This window comes from Rhinoderma darwinii, chromosome 10, assembly GCF_050947455.1.
Source record: "Rhinoderma darwinii isolate aRhiDar2 chromosome 10, aRhiDar2.hap1, whole genome shotgun sequence".
In the NCBI taxonomy this organism is placed as follows: Eukaryota; Metazoa; Chordata; class Amphibia; order Anura; family Rhinodermatidae; genus Rhinoderma; species Rhinoderma darwinii.
In genome coordinates, this window is record NC_134696.1 from 61,436,776 (window position 1) to 61,463,906 (window position 27,131).

General features: G+C 40.9%; 1 protein-coding gene across 1 annotated transcript in view; it reads right to left on the reverse strand.

Annotated features, from left to right (window-relative positions):
• Positions 1-27,131, reverse strand: part of LOC142661472 (uncharacterized) — a 68,845-nt gene that overhangs the window by 4,711 nt on the left and 37,003 nt on the right. The window contains exons 2-4 of the mRNA XM_075838869.1: positions 21,846-22,191; positions 3,859-3,920; positions 2,257-3,136 (exon numbers count right to left, since the gene is read on the reverse strand). Coding sequence (XP_075694984.1) covers positions 2,257-3,136; positions 3,859-3,920; positions 21,846-22,173 — 1,270 coding nt within the window. The 5' untranslated portion in view covers positions 22,174-22,191. The remainder of the gene's footprint in view (positions 1-2,256; positions 3,137-3,858; positions 3,921-21,845; positions 22,192-27,131) is intronic.

A 27,131-nucleotide genomic window follows, 5' to 3' on the forward strand; every position in this document is an offset into this window, starting at 1 on the left:
TCCATATATGAACTGTGACATTAGGAGCTTTGTGACGCTGGAATCCACAGCCAGCAGGTTCGCACCGCTTGGATTGGGGATTCTGTCCCGGAGAAGCCCCTGATGTCACTGTCCATATATAGACAGTGACATTAGGAGGTTTGCGATGCCGGAATACCCAGGCAGAGAGTCAGCATCACTCTGGCCTGGGATTGCTCCACTGGAGAAGACCCCGATGTCACTGTCCATATAAGGACAGTGAAGTTAGGAGCTTTAAGATACTGGAGTCCCTGGCCAGAGAATCAGAAGTGCTCTGGCCGGGGACTCCTGCCCTAGAAAAGCCCCTGACATCACTGTCCATATATGGACAGTGATGCCAGGAGCTTTCTGAGGTATAGATTTAACATTTACCTGTGAAGGATACCGTACAGTGGTATCCGTCACCCATATGCTCCCACGTTAAAAAATTTATAGGGTTTTTTTTTTTGCGGGATCCCTCAGGATGGAATAGCATAATTTCTTTGTCTCCATCGGGCTAATAGAGCTCTATGGACACGTTTAGTGTGCATGTCGGAGAAGCTAAACTGTAGGGCTAAAATGTGACATGAACTATTCCTAACATCCACATGAATGTTAGGACTCACGGTTTCCCAGCAGAACATTGCCCAGAGCATCACACTGCCTCCACTGGTTTGCCTTCTACCCATAGTGCACCCTGGTGCCACGTCTTCCCCAGATAAGCGACTCACATGCCCCTGGCAATCTACATAATGTAAAAGAAAATGTGATCCACTTTTTAATGCTCATGTGCTTATTAAAAGTGCTTTCAGCGTTAGACACAGGTAAGCATGACCAGCGCTTTGACCAGTTTGCATCTATGCAGCCCCATATACAGTAAGCTGCGATGCACTGTGTATTCTGACACCTTTCTATCATAGCCAGAATTAACTTTTTCAGCAATTTGTGCTACAGCACCTCTTCTGTCATATCGGACTAGACAGGCTAGCCTTCGCACCCCACGCACATCAATAAGTCTTGGGCCCCTATGTCCCTTCCTTGGAACACTTTTGGTAGGTACTGACCACTGCATAACGGGAACACCCCACAAGACCTGTCATTTTGGAGATGTTCTGGCACATTCGTCTAGCCCTCACAATTTGGCACTCAGATCCTTATTCTTGCCCCTTTTCCTGCTTCCAGCACATCAACTTAAAGAACTGACTGTTCTCTTGCTGCCTAATATATCACACCCCATTGACAAGTGCGATTGTAACAAGATAATCAATGTTATTTACTTCATCGATCAGTGGTTTTAGTGTTATGGCTGAATGGAGCATATAAGCTCAGTGGTTTAAATAGATGAAAATGGGCATCATAGCAAAGATCAAACTGGGCCCCCATGATGGTGCCAGGTTTTGCCACCCAAGACACACCGGCCTCGTTTTTTTTTCCTTTTACCCCCTTTTAATGACCCTTGGACCAATTCCCCACCCCTCTTCCCCTACTAACAATTAATTTGCTCTGAGGAGGGGAGCCCTGCACAGGTTGTCGCTACCCAATAGCAAAGTGGATGGGATCAAGTGAACCCTTAGCAGCCACATGGGTTGCCTCTATGGTACATACAGATGTAGCCATCTTTATCTTAATGTTTAACGCATTAAAGGGAAGGTGTCATGATTTATTTATTTTTTTATTATATTGCTTTTAATATAATATTAACAAAAATTTGATTTAATTGTGTTCTCATTTTTTACTTTTTAATGTATTCTTACTTTTACTTCTCTATGGGGGTTGCCATTTTTTTTAATCTCTGTATGTGTCGATTAACGACTCATACAGAGATGCTATACGGCACATACAACCCCATAGAGAATGCAGGGGGGAGGGAGGGGGGATTGTGTGAGGACACTAGAGGAGAGTGTGTCCACCCCAAATTTGCAGCATAAATCAATGAGGTTACTTTACCACAGTGACCATACTGCAATTTTGGGAACTGCTCCCTCTAGTGGCCAGCACATGGAAATTTTATAAATTAGAATCTAATTTATAATATTTCCTGATTGAAAATTAAAACAATGTGTAATCACTTAAATAATAAAAAAATAATAATAATTCTAGCGACACATTCCCTTTAAATACAGTGTCAAGAAACTTTAACGTGACTTTTTTTTAATGACTTTTGTTGTGTGATATCACGCTGCAACAAGTTATCAGAGTCAAGATACAGTTGGCTACATCCGTACACTCCTATATACACTTTGGACATAAGAGAATTACCATTATCTCCATTGGCAGCAGTGTTTGGACTATTTTCAGCAGGAACTGGAAACACAAGCATTTGGACTCCTACACCTTCTATTTTTGCCACATCCTTTAGTTCCTGCAAGAGCTGTTTCACTGTAGTTGAACCCTTGAATTTAAGTGGATGTCGAAATGAAAATAAATATATTTTTTGTAGTTGGAAAATTGAAAGGCCATTAGCATGCTGCTTCAATAGCGTCTGAATGTTCTCTTTGATAATGGAGCTTGACTGCGTTGTGGTTCTAGAGTCTCCTCTAGAATTAGATTGGGGAACATTAGTAGAATAAACCTTGGTGTTTACATTAAAGCTCATATTATTTGAAGTAAATTGTTGCCCATTTTGATTGAACTGGTTCCTGTTTAGATTACTTTTGCAGACAGATGCATATGACATATTCGATTGTACTCCAGGCGTCGCAATCTGTGATTTATAGCGGAAATCAATTGGATTGCCTTTAAAAGGATACTTGAGAGTTGGCAGAAGCCCTTCTTTTTTATTTGGTCCAGTTGTTATTGGATTTAAAGATGTGGAATTACTTATTTGCCTTTTTTTACAAACATTATTTATCTGTGTTGCATTTTCTGCAGGGGCAACATTTTCAGTTGGTTTTGCATGTGTAGGATTAGAAGTCAGAGGCTTAAGGTTTGCGGAAGATCCATCGCTTTTTGTGGTTTTACTATTTTTAGCAGTTCTTTCATTTTTTACCGTTCCAGCATTCAATGAAAATTTCAATTTTACAGGCGGCTGGACGTTTGCATGACTTACTGCAAGATCAGTGTTTTTGGAAGGGAGAAAGTATTTCGATTTTGATGATTCTTTAGACTTTTTTTCTGTTGCAGAGTTTGTGCAGTTGACCTGCTGAGAAAAAACGGAAACATTTTTAAGTATAGATACTATTAAAAATGGCATAGAAACTAGTGTTAAAGTAAATCTCTATTTTGTAGTGCTTTACAGGATTACATTGTACATGTAAACTATAATCTGCTATATTACTGAGCATCTCTGTGACCCTTCTGGTTGCCCTGCACTAGGAATTAGACTTGGGCCACACAACAACATTAATCAAAGTATTACTTCAAGACAATCTCGCAAGTTTGTGGTCATGGTAATCCTGTGATTTGAACACCACTTGTGCCGCGACTAAATGTTGCCCTTTAAACCATCCTTTAGATGACTATTGTGGTGAGTTTGAATTGCTTATGTCACTATTATTGTATTTTTGCATTGGTAATAGAAAACTACTGGACAAAGCATGGCTTGTTCTGCTCTCCAGGTAGGAGACAGGAGAGCAGTCAGCAGAAAACTCCATGATTTATTCCTGCTTCTCTTTGCTGGGTTTAGGGTTTCTGCTGACTGGGGATTGACTGAACCAATAAAGAAGCATAAAAATAAGGACATTATACAAATACTAATAAGCTACGCAATATCTTTGTTTTCACTTTTCCACACATAGAATTTCAATTCAATACATTGTATCTGATGCAGCATGCTAAACATCGTTCTGACAGATCATAGTTAGCAGTTCATACAGCGAAATTGCTCTAAACAGATCCTATTTCCTAGGTACTAGAGTTTACCTTTACATGCTTTTGTTGCAGAAGTGAAGGCTGCGCTTGACCAATTTTCCTTACAACAGGACCTACCAGATATAATTTAATTCATTATTTGTAATATTTTATTTCAAATATATAATATATATATAATGCAAAGAAACTTGACAACATTTCACAAACTATACAACTTAGGCTTCGTTCACATCTGCGTCAGGGCTCTGTTACGTAGTTAGTACGGTTGAAAAAAGACACATGTCCATCAAGTTCAACCAACGGAACCTTGACTGAAACAAACGGAAACTATAGGTTTCCGTTTGCATCACCATTGATTTCAATGGTGATGGATCCAGTGCAAATGTTTGTCTCTGTTGTGCAAGGGTTCCGTCGTTTTGACAGAATGAATAGCGCAGTCGACAGTGGTATTGCATCCGTCATAACGACGGAACCCTTTCACAACGGAGACAAACGGAAACCATTTGCACCGGATCTGTCACCATTGAAATCAATGTTGCTGCCAACGGAAGCCTATGGTTTCCGTTTTTCAGTCAGGGTTTCGTTCTGACAAAAAGCTCCGATAGAACGCCTGAACCTGATGAGACCTGATGCAGATGTGAACGAAGCCTAATTTACATTACACTGACTTAGTTTTGTATAAATACACAATAAAGTAATAAAATATTGCATTCAATCTCCAAAGCCAAAACAGTAAAATCAGCACTGGTTGGTATCTACTAAGGGGCGTTTACGAAAAACGCCTGAAAAAAACGGAAGAAGAACGCCCCCAAACATCTGCCCATTGATTTCAATGGAAAATACAGTGTTCTGTTCCTACGGGGTGTTTTTTTATGCCTCGTTTTCCAAAAACGGCACGCAAAAAGACGGCTTCAAAAATGGCCGTAAAAAACGCCGCAAAAATCGTCTGAAAATCAGGAGCTGTTCCCTTGAAAATAGCTCCGTATTTTCAGACGTTTTTGGTTTTGTGTGTGCACATACCCTAAGGGTATGTGCACACGGTAGCAGGCATTTACGTCTGAAAAGGAGAAAACAGCTGCCTCGTTTCAGACGTAATTGCTCCTCCTAGCATTTTGCGAGGCTTCTCTGACAGCCGTAAATTTTGAGCTGTGCTTCATTGAGTTCAATGAAGAACGGCTCAAATTACGTCTGAAAGAAGTGTCCTGCACTTCTTTTGACGAGGCTGTATTTTTACACGTCGTCGTTTAACAGCTGTCAAACGACGACGCGTAAATGACAGGTTGTCTGCACAGTACGTCAGCAAACCCATTCAAATGAATGGGCAGATGTTTGCCGACGTATTGTAGCCCTATTTTCAGACGTAAAACGAGGCATAATACGCCTCGTTTACGTCTGAAAATTGGTCGTGTGAACCCAGCCTTAGAGTTTTTACTGTGCTGACATCCTTCATTTACTTAGCCTGTGGGCTTAGTGAGCAGAGCCTAACAGCCAAACGTATGCCAAAACAGTATCTGTTTGGCACACTTTTGACCAGTATATGTCAGTATAACTTTTTTTTTAAGTGCATTGCAAAGCAGAATTTAGTGTAGGTGTATACCGAGCACATACGACCATTATTTCTTTCTATAATTGGAGTTAATGACAAACGCGTGATACTATATAGGCATAGTGCATGCGTTCAGTGGCGCACTTCAAATGTGTACATAGCATGTTAGTCCCAAAAGGTGATGTGAACAAAGCCTAACTTCTAACATTTTGGAGGATAACTCCAATGTTGTGTACTCGCCGAGATTCATGGAATGGGTGAGCAGAACAACCTTTATATACATAATAAATTTGAATGTACAAAGCACTAAAGGAGTTGATGTTCGGGGGCATTTTCTCCCTATATACATTTAAGCTGCTGTACATCATCATTCAAAAGATTAAAAAGATTTAGTTTTTTTAATCTTTTGAATGTAAAAGAATACTTTGTTTAACGATAATCTTGTGCAACTACTGTCATGGTCTGAAGATTCAGACCTTTTCTTAAACTGTGCTATTGACCAACATCAGTTTTAAAAAATGTTAAAAGTTTTGGTATTTTTTTTTTTCATTTTGCCTTTATTTCAGTGTTGATCTATTGCTGGACAGTTGTAATTGTTACCCTCCTGGTGTTTCCGTTACTTTGTGTCACTGTTCGTGGATTATTTTTCAATAAAGTGGGAACTCAGTTTTCCCTTATCTACACCATACATCGCTGGATCCTTTCTCTTCGTTGCTATTGTTACCTGCCGCGAGCCGTGGCGGCTGATCCGGGCGATACTCAACACAGGAGTGTGAAGCTGGTGAGCTAGAGGTTTCCTCCCTTTTCCTTTACACCAGGACGGTGTCTGAGCCATGATTAAGAGCACAGCCAGTGCTTGAAACGCGTAGGCTTCATTCTTTGCCATTCTACCACCTTGTTACCCTCCCCACAGTGTAATACAAGGATAGTGTGGAAAGCCTGATCCAAGAAACATTATATTTATATTTTATAATAGGTAAGAAAACCTGCTATTTAGTTAGTTCTCAACGGGCCAGATGTTTTTTTTTTAATATGCTGCAAGTATTGTACGCTGGATAAGCACTTGTTTATTTTTGCACGGCAATACACTAGACGTGGACTTTAAATGTCTCTAGGAATGCATTGAGTAGCTTGAAAATCTCTTCAAAATACTCATGACACCGTGTGTAGCTCTGAAATCTCAACATGTAGGGATTTTAAAAAAAATATATAAAATAAATAAAAATTGCTAGCAAATCTCTTGATGAAGTGATTTTAAAGATATTTACTGGCCAAAATATCAACTAATACCTCATGTTTATATTGAATATTTAGCATTTATCAGATGCAGCCAGTCCTTGTAATGCTGGGGAGAATAGTGTGTCAGTACTTTGTGTGGTACACTTATAATATGCTGGCCAGCCCGCCTTCTCTAATAGTTTGAGCGTAACTAATAGGCTGTATGCCGGCATAGTGCACTACATGTAACCGTGTGACTGGCACACTTATAGAAGATATATCTGTGTGCAATGATAATACTAAGAAGCCACCCCCTCTTGAATAGTAGGAGTGAGAGTGGAAGTTCATCAGTATTTTGCACATGCGCAATCTCCCTCTATGTAGCAATGTGGTCTGTCTGCGTCCTCATGGGATTTGGTGTGTATATCTGCCATGGTGAGTAAGTTTGGCTTTTTTTCAGTGATTTCAAATATCTTGATGGAGTGATTTTAAAGATATTTTCAAGCTACTCAATGCATTCCTATGGACAGCGATGTATCACTCATTACTAAAAAAAAGTCTATGTCTAGACACAGCCCCTACAATAGATACCCTGGAGTTGTAAAAAATACACAGAAGAGCAACTAAACTGATGACGAGGCATAGACAATCCTAGTTGTGAGGAAAGATTAAAATAATGAAATTGACTAAGTACTGAGAAAAGACATCTAAACGGGGACATGATTAATTTGTCTCAGTATATAAAGGACCAAAAAATATGGTGAAAAGCTGTTCCATGTAAAATCCTCTCAAAAGACAAGGGGGCACTCCTCCGGAGGCGATAAGCCTTCTTTACTATAAGGGTGTGTTCACACGGGCTATTTTCAGCAGTTTTTCTGGCCATAAATGTCACGAAAAACAACTGAAAAATCGGAAGCAGAATGCCTACAAACATCTGCCCATTGATTTCAATGGGATATACGGCGTTCTGTTCCTACGGGGCATTACTTTACATCTAATTTTAAAATTACGCCGCGTAAAAAGCCGCCCCGTAAAATGAAGTGCATGTCACTTCTTGAGCCGTTTTTGGAGCCGTTTTTCATTGATTCAATAGAAAAACAGCTCCAAAAACGGCTGTAAAAAATTTCAGCTGTTTTTTGTTAACTGTTTGAACATAGCCTTAGAAATGTGAATCTGGAGCTGGTCCGACCACTAGAAAAATGCTTAAATGATTTCTCAGAACAAAGTAACATCAATTCTTATGTCATTGTATAGAATTCTTGTTGAATGTTGATCCAGCCTGAACACCACTTTGGATCAGGAGGGAAATATTTCATTTTTAGGGCAGCTGGGCTAATGCTATATGGGGTTTTTTCCTCTGGATCAAGTTCTAAAGTTTACACATACTCCTTCCCTTTAGCACAAAGCTATTGTCTTTCAGTGTGAGCAGTAATAATAAAGATGGCTCACACTGAAAGAAGATATCTCCGTGCGAAAACTCAAGTGGAGGAAGGGAGATAACCCATAATAAGGAGAGCAGGATGAGAAGGGATGCTTGCAGATTAGACATGGATCTACTGTCTTCCAGAAGTGACAGAGAAGGGTCTGGCTTAGCTCATGAACTGCCAATCCCTTCATGTGGTCACCGACTCAAATGGGGGGCTCCCTGCATCCGGAGGCTGTGTTAACAAGTCACAGGTAAGGGTAAGAAGCTCCACTTCCTGGACCACATGACAGGGCATCAAATCTGGACATCTGTGCCGTTTCGCAGATGAAAGTATATTAGTGTCTCCATTTTACATTTCCAAATCAATTAGGAACATTTTCCGGCATCTGACAACCCCATTAAGGCCCTATGGATTAGCACTGTATTCATGTCCAAAACCATACTACTGGACAATTCTACTAACAATATGCTAGAAAACTATCCGGATCCTGAGAGAAAATTCCTTTATGTCCCCCTGCTGATAAATGAAACGAAAAAAAAAAAAATATTCCTTACTAAACATTTACGCACCCAAAATAACAGATTCCTCTTTCTTATCTAGTATATACCAATTGTTAACTAATTGCCTGGTTATCTTACTCTAGATGGAGCCTTTAAAGAGGCTCTGTCACCAGATTTTCCAACCCCTATCTCCTATTGCAGCAGATCGGCGCTGCAATGTAGATAAGAGTAACGTTTTTTTTTTTCAAAAACGAGCATTTTTGGCCAAGTTATGACCATTTTTATATTTATGCAAATGAGGCTTTCTTAAGTACAACTGGGCGTGTTTAAAGTTATGTCCAAGTGGGCGTGTATTGTGTGTGTACATCTGGGAGTTTTTACTTCTTTTACTAGCTGGGCGTTGTGAATAGAAGTGTATGATGCTGACGAATCAGCATCATCCACTTCTCTTCGTTAACACCCAGCTTCTGGCAGTGCACAGACACACAGCGTGTTCTCTAGAGATCACGCTGTGACGTCACTTCCTGCCCCAGGTCCTGCATCGTGTCGGACGAGCGAGGACACATCGGCACCAGGCGACAGAGGATACAGTTGATTCTGCAGCAGCATCGGCGTTTGCAGGTAAGTCGATGTAGCCTCTGTTGCCTGGTGCCGACGTGTCCTCGCTCGTCCGACACGATGCAGGACCTGGGGCAGGAAGTGACGTCACAGTGTGATCTCTCGAGAACACGCTGTGTGTCTGTGCACTGCCAGAAGCTGGGTGTTAACGAAGAGAAGTGGATGATGCTGATTCGTCAGCATCATACACTTCTATTCACAACGCCCAGCTAGTAAAAGAAGTAAAAACGCCCAGATGTACATACACAATACACGCCCACTTGTACTTTAACTTTAAACACGCCCAGTTGTACTTAAGAAAGCCTCATTTGCATAAATATAAAAATGGTCATAACTTGGCCAAAAATGCTTGTTTTTGAAAAAAAAAAAACGTTACTCTTATCTACATTGCAGCGCCGATCTGCTGCAATAGGAGATAGGGGTTGGAAAATCTGGTGACAGAGCCTCTTTAAAGCTGTATTCTGGGGGCGTGGCCTGGCTGCTGAACTGGATGGACGTGTGAGTACCTAGCTCCCGCTCCTTGTTAAACCATATAGCGACGAACATTCAGTAATAGACCTCAAAAAGAGACTTTAACCTGCCAGAAACCTGCCAGATACCTGCAGCAACATGCCGAGAAAAAAAAGGCCTCTCCAAAGACCGGAGAAACTTATAGATTTCTATCTCTCACACACGGTGGAGCAAAATCAAGATGGCGCCGAAGCACACTCGCCGGCTAACTCCGTTGCCTCAGAACCGCTGCAGAGATCAGTGGAACGTATTTCACTGACACTGCCACAACGAAGGAGCATATCTGTATCCCCTCGGACACAAACACTTCTACAAGCGGGGAAAGACTTGAGGTTAGACTCTCAGCCCTTGGAACAGGCCGTGAATGGGCATATTCAAGATCAGACATACCTGGGTCTTACAAAGGAAAAATCCATCATGGCGCAGACCGCACCTTCCTCACAGATCCTGACAAGACAAAGCCAACAACAACATACAGATACATCTGAGGTAAGAGCTGATGACATGCAAAATAGAGAATCTATAGCTCCCTCAGATTTATTTGAAGATATGCATACCTCAGATAAGATGGTGACTGATTCTATAATGAAAGAAATGTTGAAAGCATTACGTCAATCTTTGCAGGCTGATATTGGGCATTTGATTAACCCTATTCAAATTGCTATTCAGGAAGTGGATCAGAGAGTCCACAAAGTTGAATCCAAAATGGGGGACTTTGCTCGCTCACATAATGACTTGATAGACGCACATTATGAGATGGAATCGGAAATGCAATTTTTACGTACTAAAGTAGCAGATATGGAAGACAGGTCAAGAAGGAATAATATAAAATTCAGGGGCATACCTGAAAACATAACCCCTCCAGATCTGATACCATATATACAGTCATTTATAAAAGTTATGTTACCAAAATGTACAGAGGCGGATATGTCTATTGATAGAGCTCATAGGGTTCCCCGCCCCAAACATCTAGCGGATACTGTGCCGAGAGATGTGCTGGCACGCATACATTTCTACACGGTGAAAGAAAATTTAATGGAAAAGACGCGTAAAACAGGCCAACTACCGGAACCATATCAGCAATTGTTGCTCTATACAGATCTTTCAGCAATGACACTCCAAGCAAGACGTCAACTTATCCCCATAACTACCATCTTAAGAGAAAACAAGATTTTATATAAATGGGGATTTCCGGTTCGTTTGCTTATCACCCGAAATAATGCCTTCTACGCGATCAAGAATGTGGAAGATGGACTCAACTTGTTGAAGCAGTGGGATCTGAGTCCCCCCACGTCTAGCCAAACGAAACAGCAAGTACCTCAGCATATTTCGAATGAGTGGCAGGTGGTGGGATCCCGGAGAAGAGACAAACTTTGAGGTTTATGACATATTACATGGGAGTTCTGACTCTCCGATCATCCAGAGTTGGCAAACAGGAAATACGGTTTACTTGCCCTCACTTTTGTAGATAGCTGGAATGCTATCTTCTGTTGTACAGATACTCTTCGGAGTAAAAATGGCCGTGTTATTTGCCTATGTTATATGTAAGATGTTTTGTTTATGTTTTTGTACTCAAGGTATACTATGTGGGTCGAACTTATATAAGGGTCGAATTGATGCATTATGGTGGCGAATCTACTATTCTGATATAGGGAGGGTAATACTAAAAAGGAAAAGAGAAGAACATCACCGCTTATTGTATAATGTAGTAAGATGGTACTAAAATTTATGTCTTTAAATGTCAAAGGCCTGAATAGCCCACAAAAACGGTCGTTCTTGTGGACGGAAGCTAAAAATCTATCTTGCGATGTTGTATGTGCACAAGAAACGCATATAATGTTGAAAGACGCATTCCGATTGAAACATCCAAACTTCCCATTTCTATACCAAGCCCACTATTCCACTAAATCCAGAGGAGTCATGATAGCGTTCAAAAATTCTCTTGCTTTTAAACCTATGATGGAAAAAATAGATCCGAAAGGACGATTTATCATACTAGTCTGTTCAATTAACAATGTGATCTACACTATAGTGTCGGTATATTCGCCAAACAAGGGACAGATTCGCTTTTTTCACAAGATAACAAGGATTGTAGCGAAATTACAACAGGGGAAACTTATAATGTGCGGAGACTTTAACATGATTGTCGACCCCGATATGGATGCAACCTCCTCTGCCAGAGGAAATGGTCGGACTCTGAGCAAAGTACTGTGGCAGAGGGAGTTGTATGATGTTTGGAGAACACAACATAGCACAGAGAGGGATTACTCCTTTTTCTCGGCAGCTCATGGCACATACTCAAGAATTGACATGTTCCTTGTCGATAGAGAGGGCCTACTGATATCCCAAGACTCCACTATTGAAACTATTACCTGGTCTGACCATGCAGCAATTACTTTATCCCTGGAAGAGAGACATGGTATGAAGCGTTCATATCTATGGCGGAACAATACTTATATTATGTCACATTCCAAGTATAAAAAACAGTTTGAGGAGGACTTAAATGAATACTTCCAATCTAATGTTAACTCAGTTTCGGACCCTAATACTCTTTGGAATGCTCACAAAGCTTTCATTAGAGGTACATTTATCAAATTAGGTCATCGAGATAAAAAAGATAGAAATATTCGTATTACATCTATACTGGATGAGATCAAGCGGTTGGAACTCTTAAATAAAGCTCAGAAATCTATGACTCATACAAAACAACTTAACGAGTTGAGACAACAACTTCGTAGCTGTCTTCTACATACATATCAGAAACACCTAAAGACTGTAAAAGCTAAATATTATTCCCAAAATGATAAAGCAACTAGACTCTTGGCCTCCCGTCTTAAGGTGCAACATACGAAGTCTCGAATTCCCTTTCTGAGAAACGGGACGGATACTGGAAAATTATATAATCCAGAGGATATAGCCAATAGATTTAAAGAGTATTATAGCTCATTATACAATCTACACGCAGACCCCTTTTCTCATCCAGTATCGGAACAAGATATTAATAAATTCTTAAAAACCTTGTCGCTCCCGAAACTCACACAGGAAGTCGTAGATAATCTGAATTTACCTATTACACAGACAGAAATATCTAAAGTAATAACATCTTTACCTTTGGGTAAATCCCCAGGCCCAGATGGATTGTCAAATGACTATTATAAACAGTTTGCTGGTATTCTAATTCCTCACTTACACGCAGTCTTTGAAAAAGCCATAGCCACCGGAACATTCCCGAAAGAAAATCAATCAGCCTTAATAGTAACATTGCCCAAACCAGAAAAAATCCCCGACATACCACAAAACTTTAGACCTATCTCATTGCTCAACTCTGATTTAAAGATATACGCAAAAGTGCTGGCGAACCGACTGGCTCCTATTTTGCCTGATTTGGTAAAGGATGATCAAGTAGGATTCGTCAAGGGCCGACAGGCGTTTGATAACACTAGGAGAGTGCTGAACATAATACATACCTTAGAATCCCGAGGTACACCAGCAGTACTGTTATCATTGGATGCCGAAAAGGCGTTTGACCGGATTAGCTGGTCGTATGCATTTTCGGTTCTTAGGTATATGGGTTTTGAAGGCAGTATTTTGGATGCAATTTTAGCCTTATACTCCGCTCCATCTGCTAAAATATTCACAAATGGCACACTTTCTGAGGAATTCCTCATCACTAATGGGACTAGACAGGGGTGTCCATTATCGCCACTGATCTTTGTTTTATCAATAGAACCTCTAGCTCAAGCCTTAAGAGAAGATGTTGAGATAAGTGGCATCAGGATTGGAGATCGCACACATACAGTTTCACTATATGCGGATGACATAATTCTGACGTTATCTGACCCGGAGACGTCTCTTGCTAAGGTTATGGAGGTTATCAAATTATTTGGGAACATATCATACTATAAACTGAATACTCAGAAATCGCAGGTTCTCCCTCTCAACATTTCAGAGCAATCTTTATACTTTTTGAAGACCAAATTTCCTTTTGATTGGCGAGTAGACGGCATTAAGTACTTAGGAATAGTTTTGACAAGTACACACAAAAAGCTTTTTAAACACAACTATGAACCATTACTGACACATATACAAGTAGAAGCACAGAGAATGACTAAATCAGAGGTTTCTTGGATTGGAAGGATTGCGGCCTTTAAAATGTTATTACTCCCAAAATTGTTATACCTCTATCGAACCCTTCCAATTCAGATTCCCATGTCCTTTTTCACTTCAATGCAAAAGATCATCTCTCATTTCATATGGGCCGATAAACATCCTAGAATTTCCTATAGATTATTAGCTAAAAGTAGGAGAACAGGTGGATTGGGAGTGCCTGATGTTTATCACTATTATTTGGCTTCGCAGGTGTCACAGCTGTCATCATGGTGGATAGAGGATGATAGTAAACATTGGGTACATATTGAATCGTGTGGAGCACATCCAGTATCGCTGAAGCTGTTGATGTTGGCTTCATGTTGGGGGATACCTACCCCTCCTGGCGTTTCTCCACTGACACGGGCCTCAATATATAGCTGGTCGAAGTTTCATGAGTATTCTCAATCTAGCAGTCCCTTGTCCGAAGCCAATTCTCCAATAGAACTATTACCCTTAGCTATTCCAAACTTACATATAAAGCATTGGAAACTGGGGGGGGTGAGGGATCTGTCTCAGCTCGTGGAAGGATCTCATATGATATCATTTGAGATACTTTCCCAAAGGTTTAACTTACCTACTACAGAATTCTATACATATTTCAGAATTAACCACCTTCTCCGCTACCAACATAAACATGAGACCTTTTGCAACAACGCTATATTTCCCATACTATCGAGAAGAGGTAAAGGCTTGAAAGCCATTTACAATTTTATATATGATCACGATTCATTTAACAAAGCATACCCATATAGGGAATGGGAAAAAGAGCTGGGACAGGCCTTTACTCCTGAACAGTGGACAAGAGCTTTTAGTTGGATTAATAAATCAGTACAATGTAGCTCTCACTATGAAGCAGCAATGAAAACTATGCTAAGATGGTACTATACACCTGAACGTCTAAGTAAGATATATCCCAATTCCTCCTGTAGATGTTGGAGAGGATGTGGAGAGAGAGGTACTCTGCTTCATATTCTATGGAAATGCCCAAGGTTGAAAACATACTGGCAAGATATCTTCGGTTTGATTTCTTCATTGACCAATCAAGTGGTCTCTAATTCTCCACAAATGGCATTGCTATTGTTAGATATCCATGTGATACCGCCCAGATTGAGAATACTCATATGTAAAATTTTGATCATCGCTAAGACGGTAGTGACAAGATATTGGAAATCTTCTTCCATTCCCACATGCGCGGAAGTCATTTCATCTGTTAATGACACATATACATATGAAAAGATCCTTATGTATGGTTCAGACAAATTTACTACTTTTTCAGGGATATGGGACGAGTGGGAAAACAATCCGCACTGTACAAAAACATGAGAATTGATGTGATATGACTCTGTAATTAAAACAAGAAATTCTTGAAGAAAGGACCTATTGAGTATACTTGAAATGTTATGTTTATTTTATTTTGTTGTTAATGCTGATGAGGGGTGAATACACCTGATCGGTATATGTTCTTTTGATCAATTATCAAAGTATTGACACAGAATTTTATATTCCAATAATTCAACATTATACTTTTTCAATTTATGTATATGGAAATATGTGGTTATTGATCATATTTGTTCCTTTTGTGTTTGTTTGAAAAAAAAAATATCAATAAAAAGATTGAACCATAAAGCTGTATTCTCCCCAAACTGCACCTCTACTGCCTCACATGAAACTAGAGCCTTATCAGTATTGTTAACCATGACTCAACAGCTCTCCCTTTGCAAACCATAGGTCGCTTACTCCATACCACTGAATGGGACTACACTCATTATTCCAGAGTAAACAACACAAATTTCCGCATAGATTTCCTTATACTTACCGATTCCTTATTTCATAGTGTTATATGCTCTAGCATGCAAACTATAACCATCTCTGACCACTCCCCAATTGTGCTCACTCACCCTGGGAATCAAATAACTATAAAGTGGAGATTCCCCACCTACCTGCATCAAATGACTTCAGAACCTACTTAAACACTTTTGATGGGGTCACTTTGTAGCCGACAATATGGCTTCCACAGACGATCACTCTCTCCTGTGGCACATTACACTGTGATCTGTTGAGTACCCACTGTACCTTTTTGCGCCACCTCACTAATGACCAATAGTGACAATACCTAGAAGCCACGCGCCTGAAGGATACTCTTACTTTAGCACATGCTGAACACAGCATAGAACTCCCAGAAAATATCTACTTCTAATGGAATGGTAAAACTGGTAGTTTACTTGCCAAACTTACTAGACATTTTTAGTCCACAAACACTTGAAAGTCATTTTTACCAACACATGGCCACTACCGCTGGAGATATTTATAATGCATTCATGCACTATTACTCCCAATGATATATATATAACGGCCTTACTCATATGGAGCCAACTAGGACTTATTGTCCTTAAGAGACACTCCCCAATTGACTTCGGAAGACAGGGAAACCCTCTCTGCCCCATAACTGAACAAGAAGTTACCTATATCTTACATAATAAAATAGCCCCCGGCCCGGATGGACGGACAGACAGTGAAGTACTATAAGCTGCTCCAGACGCATGTGACTTCCCTCCTCACCTTCCAACTGAACACTATCATCAATGGAAGTTTGTGGAGGGTTTTCATGAGATTTGTACAATACTCATTCCAAAACCCAACAAGAATCCCACTGATGTTAGAGCCTACCGCCCAATATCTCTTCCAAATATTTATCCCGAGGCTCCTTTTGTGAACACTCTTCAGAAATTTTGGAGAGACTTTCCAACAATAATCTTATACAGCTTATTCAATGCCCCCCCTATCCCTAGGAAGTGGCCCTAAGCAAAGCTTCCCTTTATCCCCACTTGTTTTCAATCTTGCTCTAGACCCTATACTGAGACTCTTGCATTCATGACAGTGCCTCCATGGCATACGTTTTGGCACCAAAGAACTGAGGCTTACCCAGTAGCGTAACTATAGGGGTCGCAACGGTTACAATTGCGACCGGGCCCGAAGCCAGGAGGGCTTGTGGCCCCCCACACCACCTTAATGATAAGTTACTATAGTAACTGGGGCCTACGTAGTAAACTATACGGGCCCCCGTTACTATAGTAACTGACAGTACTTACATTCCGTCTTCCGGAGTGCAGCGGAGGTCCTGACGTCACAGCGCTGTGCGCGGCGCAATGCCTCACAACGCTATGCGCTGCGCACAGCAATATTACTGTTTGGAGCTGATGGGTCGGGGACCGACTCCTGGGACAGCGACCAATCAGCTGTTTTGAAGGGGTGAAGCACTCGTACGAGCACTACTTCCCATTCATTCCGGTTACTTTTTCACACTGAATCACCGACATGGACGTGTCAGCGATTCACAGTGTGAGCAAGTGAGGAAAATTAAAGGGAAGCATCGCTTGTACGAGTGCTGCACCCCCTTCAAAACAGCTGATTGTCGGGGGTCCCGGGAGTCGGACCCCGACCCATCAGCTATTGATGGCCTATCCTGAGGATAGGTCTTCAATGTTCAGGGACTGGACAGCCCCTTTTAAGCCTGCCATGTGGTAGGTTTAGATACAGGGCCCCAGCAGACAGTAATCTTATACTGTATAAGATTACTGACTGCTGGACAATGTATCTAAGGCTACCTTAGGCTTAGATACAGGGTCCAACAAACAGTATCACACATGCACCTGGGCCCTGTATCTAAGCCTACCATATGTGTTAGGCTGTGTCCACATCCCCGCTGCCCTTCCGTCGGAGGTTTCTGTCGGGTAACCCCTCAACGGAAAGCAAACTGAAACCTCAGCTTCCGTTTCCCTCATCATTGATCTCCATGGTGAAGGAAACGTTGCTAAAGGTTTCCGTTTGTCACTTTTGTGATAGGGTTCCGTTGTTCTTGACACAACCAATAGTGCAGTCGACTGCGTTATTGATTCCGTCAAAACATTTCAGTTTGCCTTTCCGTTGAGGGGTTACCCGACGGAAACCTCAGACGGAAGGGCAGCGGTGATGTGAACAGGCCCTTACTAAAGTTTTTTTGTGTTTGTTTTATTTTAAAGGTTCGGTCATTGGACTATGTCGGATTTGAGGACTACTAAGATGACGCATTTTTTTATTATCAATAAAATGGTTAATGAGGGTTGTGTGGGTTTTTTATTTCAATAAACCTGTTTTTTCTATATCTTTGTATTTTTTTTCAACTTTATTACTACCGCCTTATTAATAGCTGCTGGCTGATTGACAGCGTCCATTACTAAGGCGGGGCTTAGTGATCCGCGATGTCAGCGAGCTGGGCCCTATATCTAATCCTATCATGTGTGATACTGTCTTCTGAGTCATTATATCTAATCATGTGTGAGACTCCTCTGCTGAGCCACTGTATCTAATCCTATAATGTGTGATACTCTTTTGCTAAGACACTGTATCTAATCCCATAATGTGTGAAACTGTCCGCTGACCTACTGTATCTAATCCGATCATGTGTGATACTATGTGCTGAACTACTGAATCTAATCCCATCATGTGTGATACTGTCTGCTGAGCCACTGTATCTAATCCTATCATGTATGATACTGTTTTCTGAGCTGCTGTATCTAATCCCATCATGTGTGATACCGTCTGCTGGGCCTTATATCTAATCCTATCATGTGTGATACTGTGCTGAGCTGCTGTATCTAATCCTATAATGTGTGATACTGTCTGCTGAGCTACCGTATTTAATCCCACCATGTGTGATACTGTCTGCTGAGCCAATGTATCTAATCCTATCATGTGTGATACTGTTTGCTGAGCCACTGTATCTAATCCTATAATGTGTGATACTGTCTGCTGAGCTACCGTATTTAATCCCACCATGTGTGATACTGTCTGCTCAGCCACTGTATCTAATCCCACCATGTGTGATACTGTCTGCTCGGCCTTATATCTAATCCCATCATGTGTGATACTGTTTGCTGAGCCACTGTATCTAATCCTATAATGTGTGATACTGTCTGCTGAGCTACCGTATTTAATCCCACCATGTGTGATACTGTCTGCTGGGCCTTATATATCTAATCCTATCATGTGTTATACTGTCTGTTGAGCCACTGTATCTAATCCTATAATGTGTGATACTGTCTGCTGAGCCACTTTATCTTATACTATCATCTGCGATACTGTCTGCTGATCGTAGTGCTATAGATATTCTGTCTCCTATATACACATATACATACACGCACACACATTTTTTGGGGGGTATATGTATTGGGGCTATTTCCCCTGATGTTTCAAGACCTTAGTGACGCCCCAGGCTGCTAGTGCTGCATCGTTGGTTCACTTAGGAGACCCAGCGATGCAGCTGAAAGCTGCGGGCCGTCAGCCATGATAAAAAAAAATTGGGGGGGGGGGGGCAATAAGAATCTTTGCATCGGGGCCCATGAGCCTTTAGCTACACCCCTGGGCTTACCATATTCACTGATTATCTGCTCCTCTTTACCTCATCTTAAATGGCAGACACACACCCGAACCCATCTCTGTGTCCAAATGACTTTTGCCCCTTATGCATTATATTCAACCAACTTGAAACTATTTCTTACAACGTTGCAGACTGATATAGCTGCACGAAGTAGCTACAATCTCTCTTAAATTGGTAGAGAGAGTCTCCTCAAAACATCAACTTTTCCAAGGCTACTCTATCTATTCCAATCCCTCCCCATACATTTGCATCCTAAAGATGTGAAGGCAGTTAATGATCTATTCCACAAGTTCATCTATCAGAGAAAAAATACTCAAATTGGTTTCCACATACTGCAACACCATAAGCATAATGGTGGGATAACCCCCGATATTAGGCTATGAAATATTGCAGATAAAGATTGTTTAAACAACTCCTCTAACTATGTTCCTATTGCTCTTAAGGGCTCACTCTGCTCCCTACAGGCCCTCATTAATTTATTACATCAGTCATACTCCACTTTACCTACTGAGGCACGAGAGAATCCACCATTCCTCTCAACCTGGTGTTCCTGGATGATCATTCGGCACCACCTTCGCTTATCCAGCAACACCTTTTATATCCCCCCTTTTGTTAGCAACCCTTGGTTCCAGGATGGTAGTAAGCAACTCTTTTGTGGATAGCAGGGGGCACTTGGGACCACATTGACCTCTGCACATTAACATCTCTCTCTTTCCCTCAATCCTGTGACAAATTGAACTTCTCATGCTCATACTTCTATTCCCTCCAAGCACAAAACTATGTCCAATGTGTCATACGTGCCCCGGGATAGACCCGAAGGGACAGATCTCCATTACGATTCCACCACCCTAGGAATTTTTAATACTTTCATTCTTGTTCAAAGCCCTAAAATACATACCGGCTAATTTCCTACTGTCAAATTATTTTTAAAATAGCGCCCATGTGATACATATTCCCTAAAAAAACTTTCTTGTGGGTAATATCCCTGAGGTGACAGGGATAGACATGTGTCATTGTAGGACACACATGACTGACAGTATGCCCCTCACAACTGGTTTGGCCCTCTTTAAGCACCTTACACCCTCCACCTCTCCTGAAAATGGACCAGGTTAACGTCTCAATAAAAAAAAAATCCAGAGTTAAAAAATGTTTTTCAAAACATGGGGACCTACTATTCAAATGCCCACCTTAAAGGAACAGTGTCACGAAAAAAAAATTGTTTTTACATCAGTTTGATTTTAGTGTTTTATTAAAAACTTTTATATTTATTTGTGTGTTTGTGTTTTACTTTTTTTTATTTTTGAACTTTTTCTTTCCTATGGGGGCTGCCATTTTTTTTTCCATTTCTGTATGTGTCGATTAACGACACATACAGACATGGAATACGGCACATACAGTCCTATAGTGAATGTGAACGGGGCCCGTTCCATCCACTATGCTGTACGCCGTCTGTGTGGGAACAGCGCATGCGCCGCTCCCACACAGTCCAAGTTGAACTGTGCGACTTCCGGCGCCATTTTCCTGTGGACCGGAAGTCGCGGCCGGACAGTAAGATTACTACTTCCGGTCGCGGCTTCCGGACTTGTGCACTTGGAGCGGGAGGTAGCAGACAGAGCGGACGGACCGGAGGGAGCGGCGGCGGCAGGAGCAGGTAAGTTATTTCTGTGTATGTAAGTGTTTTACTGTGTGTTTACTACTGTATGTAAACCTACTACACTGTGTGTTAGCTCAAAAAATGGCGACACACAGTGTAGGAGGTTTGACCGTTCAATCCCCTCGTTTCTCCCGACACTAGCCAGGATAAAGGAGGAGGGGGATTCTGAGAGCTCAAATTTTGCAGCATAAAGCAATGTGGTTGCTTTACCACATGCAATGCTGCAATTTTGGGAATTGCTCCATCTAGTGACCAGCACTGGGAAATATTATAAATTAGAATCTAATTTATAATATTTCCTGACTCGTGAAAAAAATTAAAAAAATTAGAACAATGTTTAATCACCTATACACTAATTGTTTAACTAAAAAAATATATAAATTTTTTTCTAGCGTCACATTCCCTTTAAGCTCAGAGTCTAAAAATGTTTCCATACTACCAGATGTATCTAGAACAGACCATAAAGAGTAGACCTACCATGTGATCTCTAGATCACTTTAGCTTGCTACCTGGGGATTGGAGTGTTCATTGTCTGGGTGGACCTACTCTGCATCTCCTTATTCCCCCCTCCCTGGACAAAAGAAATGGAAACCCCTGCTTTATTACCTGACTACTGTATGTTCCTTACAATGGAACATGTGAAATACTCTCACCAGACTATTCACAAAATGATCTACAAGGACTCTGCTCATGACTTGTTCAGCACTTGAGTGGGGCATCCTGCCTGCTGGCCCTCTTCAAAGTTTGAGCCACTCTTGACTCTAGCACTCAAGCCACATGCAGAGACTCTGCCTACATTGAGTTATTAACCTATGTATGACCTGACCTAGTTCACACCATCACATGATGATCTTACTCCTATCTTACAAAGACCCTCAACCTGCATGTGAATTCTAAAACCCAAAAATTAATTAAACCATTTGTTTAAAAAAAATAAAAAATTACGCATAAAAACACAGTGCGTTAGATATGATTATCAAGTTATAATGTTAATTCCTACCTGGGTAGGGTCCAGATGAAGGTAAATCTTTACTTGACAACCCTGAGTCTTGATCCATTGTTTTAGAGGAATTGCTCTCATTTGAAACCACTACATGATGTCTTGCTGGTGATTTGCATCTTATTATAGCCTGTCTATTTATAGTATGTAACTCAACCAAATCCTTCATGTCATTTAATAAGTTCCTCAGTGAGGAGTAGCCATAGTTTGACAAGTTAAGATAATAGCCATGAACCTGCCGGAAGAGTCCACCAAATTCTTCAAATGAAACTCCTTCTTTTTTTCCATAAACAACAATGAAAATTTCTGACTTCAGAATCTCATCCATGTTTTGATTGAAGAAATACTGTATAGAAAAGTATAACAGTGGTAGAAGAGCACATATGAATAATATAATAAGTCATAAATGTCATTACAAGCTTTCTTCACTTTAAATATTAAATAATTCACCAAAACGTTTCACCACTGCTGCTTTGACCGTCTTGTAGTTCAGGAGATGCATATCTATAACACATAACTGCCGTAATAAATTAAAGGGAATCTATCATCAGAGTCAGGGTATCTGCACACACAAAATAAAAAACGTCTCAAAATACGGAGCTGTTTCCCTCATTTTAAGAAGTTTTTTATTCAAAGACGCATTTTTCGCGGCATATTTAAAGAGGCTCTGTCACCAGATTCTCAAATCCCTATCTCCTATTGCATGGGATCGGCGCTGCAATGTAGAGAACAGTAACGTTTGTTTTTTTTAAAAACGTTCATTTTTGGCCAAGTTCTGAGCAATTTTGTATATATGCAAATGAGGTTTGAAATGGACAACTGGGCGTTTTTTTTTCTCGTTATGTCCAACTGGGCGTGTATTGTGTTTTTAACTGGGCGTGTATACGTGTATGACGCTGACCAATCAGTGACCAGTCAGCATCATACACTCATCTCCATTGATTTACACAGCAGCGATGTGCAGCCGCATACACAGAGATTAACGTTAATCAAGTGTCCTGATAATGAATACACATGATCATCCAGCCTGGACGTCATGTGTACTCAGAATCCTGACACTTCTGACTCTTTTCTTTGAGATTTCTAGCAAGTGAAACGAAATCTTGTTTACCTCCGTAATCTCGCGAGATTTCGCTTCCCTTGCCGGAGTCTCACAGAAAAGAGTCAGAAGTGTCAGGATTCTGAATACACATGACGTCCAGGCTGGATTTCATGTGTATTCATTATCAGGACACTTGATTAACGTTAATCTCTGTTTATGTGGCTGCTGTGTAAATCAATGGAGATGAGTGTATGACACTGACTGGTCACTGATTGGTCAGCATCATACACGTGAACACGCCCAGTTAAAAACACATAACGAAAAAAAACGCCCAGTTGTCCATTTCAAACCTTATTTGCATATATATAAAATAGCTCATAACTTGGCCAAAAATGAACGTTTCTTTTTAAAAAAAACGTTACTGTTATCTACATTGCAGCGCCGATCCCATGCAATAGGAGACAGGGATTTGAGAATCTGGTGACAGAGCCTCTTGAACGGCCGTTTTTGAAGATGTTTTTCTATAGAGTCTATGAAAAACGGCTCCAAAAACATCTGAAGAAGTGACATGCACTTCTTCTTCGCGAGCATTTTTTACGCGGCCTTTTTGAAAAACCGCCGCGTAAAAAACGCCCCGTCGGAACAGAACGCCGTATTTTCCATTGAAATCAATGGGCAGATGTTTGTAGGCGTTCTGTTTCCGATTTTTCAGCCATTTTTCGGGAGGTTTACGGCCTGAAAAACAGCTGAAAACACTCCATGTGAACATACTCTAAGGGTATGTTCACACGCCAGCGTCGGTAACAGCTGAAATTACGGGGTTGTTTTCAGGAGAAAACAGCTCCGTAATTTCAGCCGTAATGGCATGTTGAGGCGCTTTTTGCTGCGTCCATTACGGACGTTAAATGGAGCTGTTTTTCCATGGAGTCCATGGAAAACGGCTCCATTTACGTCTGAAGAAGTGACAGGCACTTCTTTGACGCGGGCATCTTTTTTACGCCCCGCCTTTTGACAGCGGGGCGTAAAAAAAATGACCGTCTGCACAGAACATCGTAAGACCCATTCTAATGAATGGGCAGATGTTTGCCGACGCTATTGAGCCGCTAGTTCGGATGTAATTCGGGGCAAAAACGCCCGAATTACGTCCGTAAATAGTGTGTGTGAACATACCCTAAGGCCTACCAAACGTCATCGTGTGCAGCACCAAGGGAAGAGGAGTTGGGCAGGTTTGCAAAGTGAGACCCAACGCACTTGCTGGAATTGCGACCACACGCATTTGCAGGTTAATTTGCATATTGGATTAAGACTGGGTTCCCACAGTGCAGTGCAGATTTGCTGCAGATTTTGACTTCATTTTGTAAGTCAAAACCAGAATTGGATCCGGGAGAGCAGACCTATAAGGCCTTTATTTTTATATTTCTTCTGTTTAGGTTCCAATTTCTGGTTTTGGCTTACAAAACACATGCAAAACCTGCAGCAAATCTGCACTGTGGGAACTCGGACTAAAGTTAATTTTCCCAGAAATGAAGATGCTATAAAGGGATTCAAAGATTTTTGTCCACATGTTTTTAAGTGCCCTTCCAAGCTCTGTCATTAGAATTATGCCCCCCAAACGACTCCTGGATTCTCTTTAACCTGATGCCGACGCTTGACATCTATGCTCGTCATGAGCGGCTAGATGTTGCTGCATGTTGACGAGCATAAACGTCATGCTGATCGCGCGGGCAAAAGTATGCCCCCCGCACGTAATACACAGCCGCAGACCTGCTCTAGCGGCAGAGATTAGAGAAATCTATTATATCCGCTGTTAACCCCTTGAATGCCATGATCAGAGGTGATCGCAGCATTCAAAGGGAAAATTAGACGTAGGGAACCGCCCAATAATTGCCCGATTGAGGGACATACATTGTATGACCAGACAGCCCAGTGTCAATTTAAGGACCCTAGGGCTGTTTATTCATACTTCCTATTAGGAACAACTGCCTGTGTACTATTAGTACACAGGCTAATGTACTGGATTATAGGTACATTACATAGTTACATAGTACGGTTGAAAAGATACACATGTCCATCAAGTTCAACCAAGGGATGGGAAAAGGGAAGGTAAAAACCTCTACACATAGGAGCTAATATTTTTTTGTTCTCGGAAATTATCTAAGCCTTTTTTAAAGCCATCTACTGTCCCTGCTGTGACCAGCTCCTGCGGTAGACTATTCCATAGATTCACAGTTCTCACAGTAAAGAAGGCTTGTCGCCTCTTCAGGTTGAACCTTTTTTTCTCCAGACGGAGGGAGTGCCCCCTTGTTTTTTGAGGGGGTTTTACATGGAACAGGATTTCACCATATTATTGTATGTGCCATTAACCCCTTAAGGACACAGCCAATTTTTTCAAATCTGACGTGTCACTTTATGTGGTAATAACCCTGGAATGCTTTTATGTAGCCAAGCGATTCTGAGATTGTTTTCTCGTGACAGATTGGACTTTATGTTACTGGCAAAATTTGCTCGATACATGCAGTAATTAATTGTGAAAAACACCAAAATTTTGCAAACATTTTTCTAAATGTAAATGTATCTTCTTGTAAGACAGATAGTAATACCACACAAAATTGTTGCTAATTAACATCCCTCATATGTCTACTTTAGATTGGCATTGTTTTCTGAACATCCTTCTTTTTGTAGAACGTTATAGGCTTAGAACTTTAGCAGCAATTTCTGACATTTTCAAGAAAATTTCAAAAGGCTGTTTTTACAGGGGCCAGTTCAGTTGTGAAGTGACTTTTAGAGCCTTATATATTAGAAACCCTTGATAAGTCACCCCATTTTAAAAACTTCTCTCCTCAAAGTATTCGAAACAGCATTTAGAAAGTTTCTTAACCCTTTAGACGTTTCACAGGAATTAAAGCAAAGTAGAGGTGAAATTTACAAATGTCATATTTTTTTGCAGAAATTCATTTTTAATCTATTTTTTTTGTAACATAGATTATTTTACCAGAGAAACCCAACTCAATATCTATTGCCCAGATTCTGAAGTTTTTAGAAATATCCAACATGTGGCCCTAGCTTGCTTATAAACTGAAGCACCGGCCTCAGAAGCAAAGGAGCATATATTTTATGCACTATGTCAGGTTTGAAGGGCTCTTGCGGAGCCAAAACAGTGGAAATCCCCAAAAGTGACCCCATTTTGGAAACTACATCTCTTGAGGAAATTATCTATGGGTATAGTGAGCATTTTTACGCCACAGGTTTTTTGCAGAAATGGTTGGAAGTAGGCCGTGAAAATGAAAATCTACATTCTTTCAAAGAAAATGTTGGGTTAGCTAATTTTTTCTAATTTCCACAAGGACTAAAGGAGAAAAAGCACGGCAACATTTGTAAAGCAATTTCTCCCGAGTTAAACAATACCCCATATGTGGTAATAAACGGCTGTTTGGACACACGGCAGGGCTCAGAAGGGAAAGAGCGCCTTTTGGCTTTTGGAGCTCAAATTTAGCAGGAATGGTTTGCGGAGGCCACGTCGCATTTGCAAAGCCCCTGAGGGACCAAAACAGTGAAAACGCCCAAAAAGTGACTTTATTTTGACCCCACAGGGGTTTCATAGATTTTATTAGAATTGGGCAGTGAAGATAAAAAAAACGTGGCTTTAGCTCAAAATGTTTAATTTTTTCAACAAAAAAAGGAATAAATGAACCGCAACATTTGTAAAGCAACTTCTCTGGAGTACGGAAATACCCCATATGTGGTCATAAACTGCTCTTTGGGCACACGGCAAGGATCAGAAGAGAAGGAACGCAATTTGACTTTTGGAGCACAGATTTTGCTAGATTGGTTTCTTGAGAACATGTCGTTTTTGCAAAGCCCCTGAGGCTGGGTTCACACGACCTATTTTCAAAATACAGCCTCGTCAAAAGAAGTGCAGGACACTTCTTTGGACGTTTTTGGAGCTGTTTTCTCATAGACTCCAATGAAAACAGCTCCAAAAACGGACGTAAAAAACGCCGCGAAAACGGCGCGAAAAATGCGAGTTGGTCAAAAAACGTCTGAAAAGCAGGGTCTGTTTTCCCTTGAAAACAGCTATGGATTTTCAGACGTTTTTGGTCACTACGTGTGCACATACCCTAAGGAACCAGTACAGTGGAAACTCCCCAAAAGTGACTCCATTCACAAAACTACATCCCTTGAAGAATTCATCTAGGGATGTAGTGAGCATTTTGACCCCACAGGTGTTTCATAGATTTTATTAG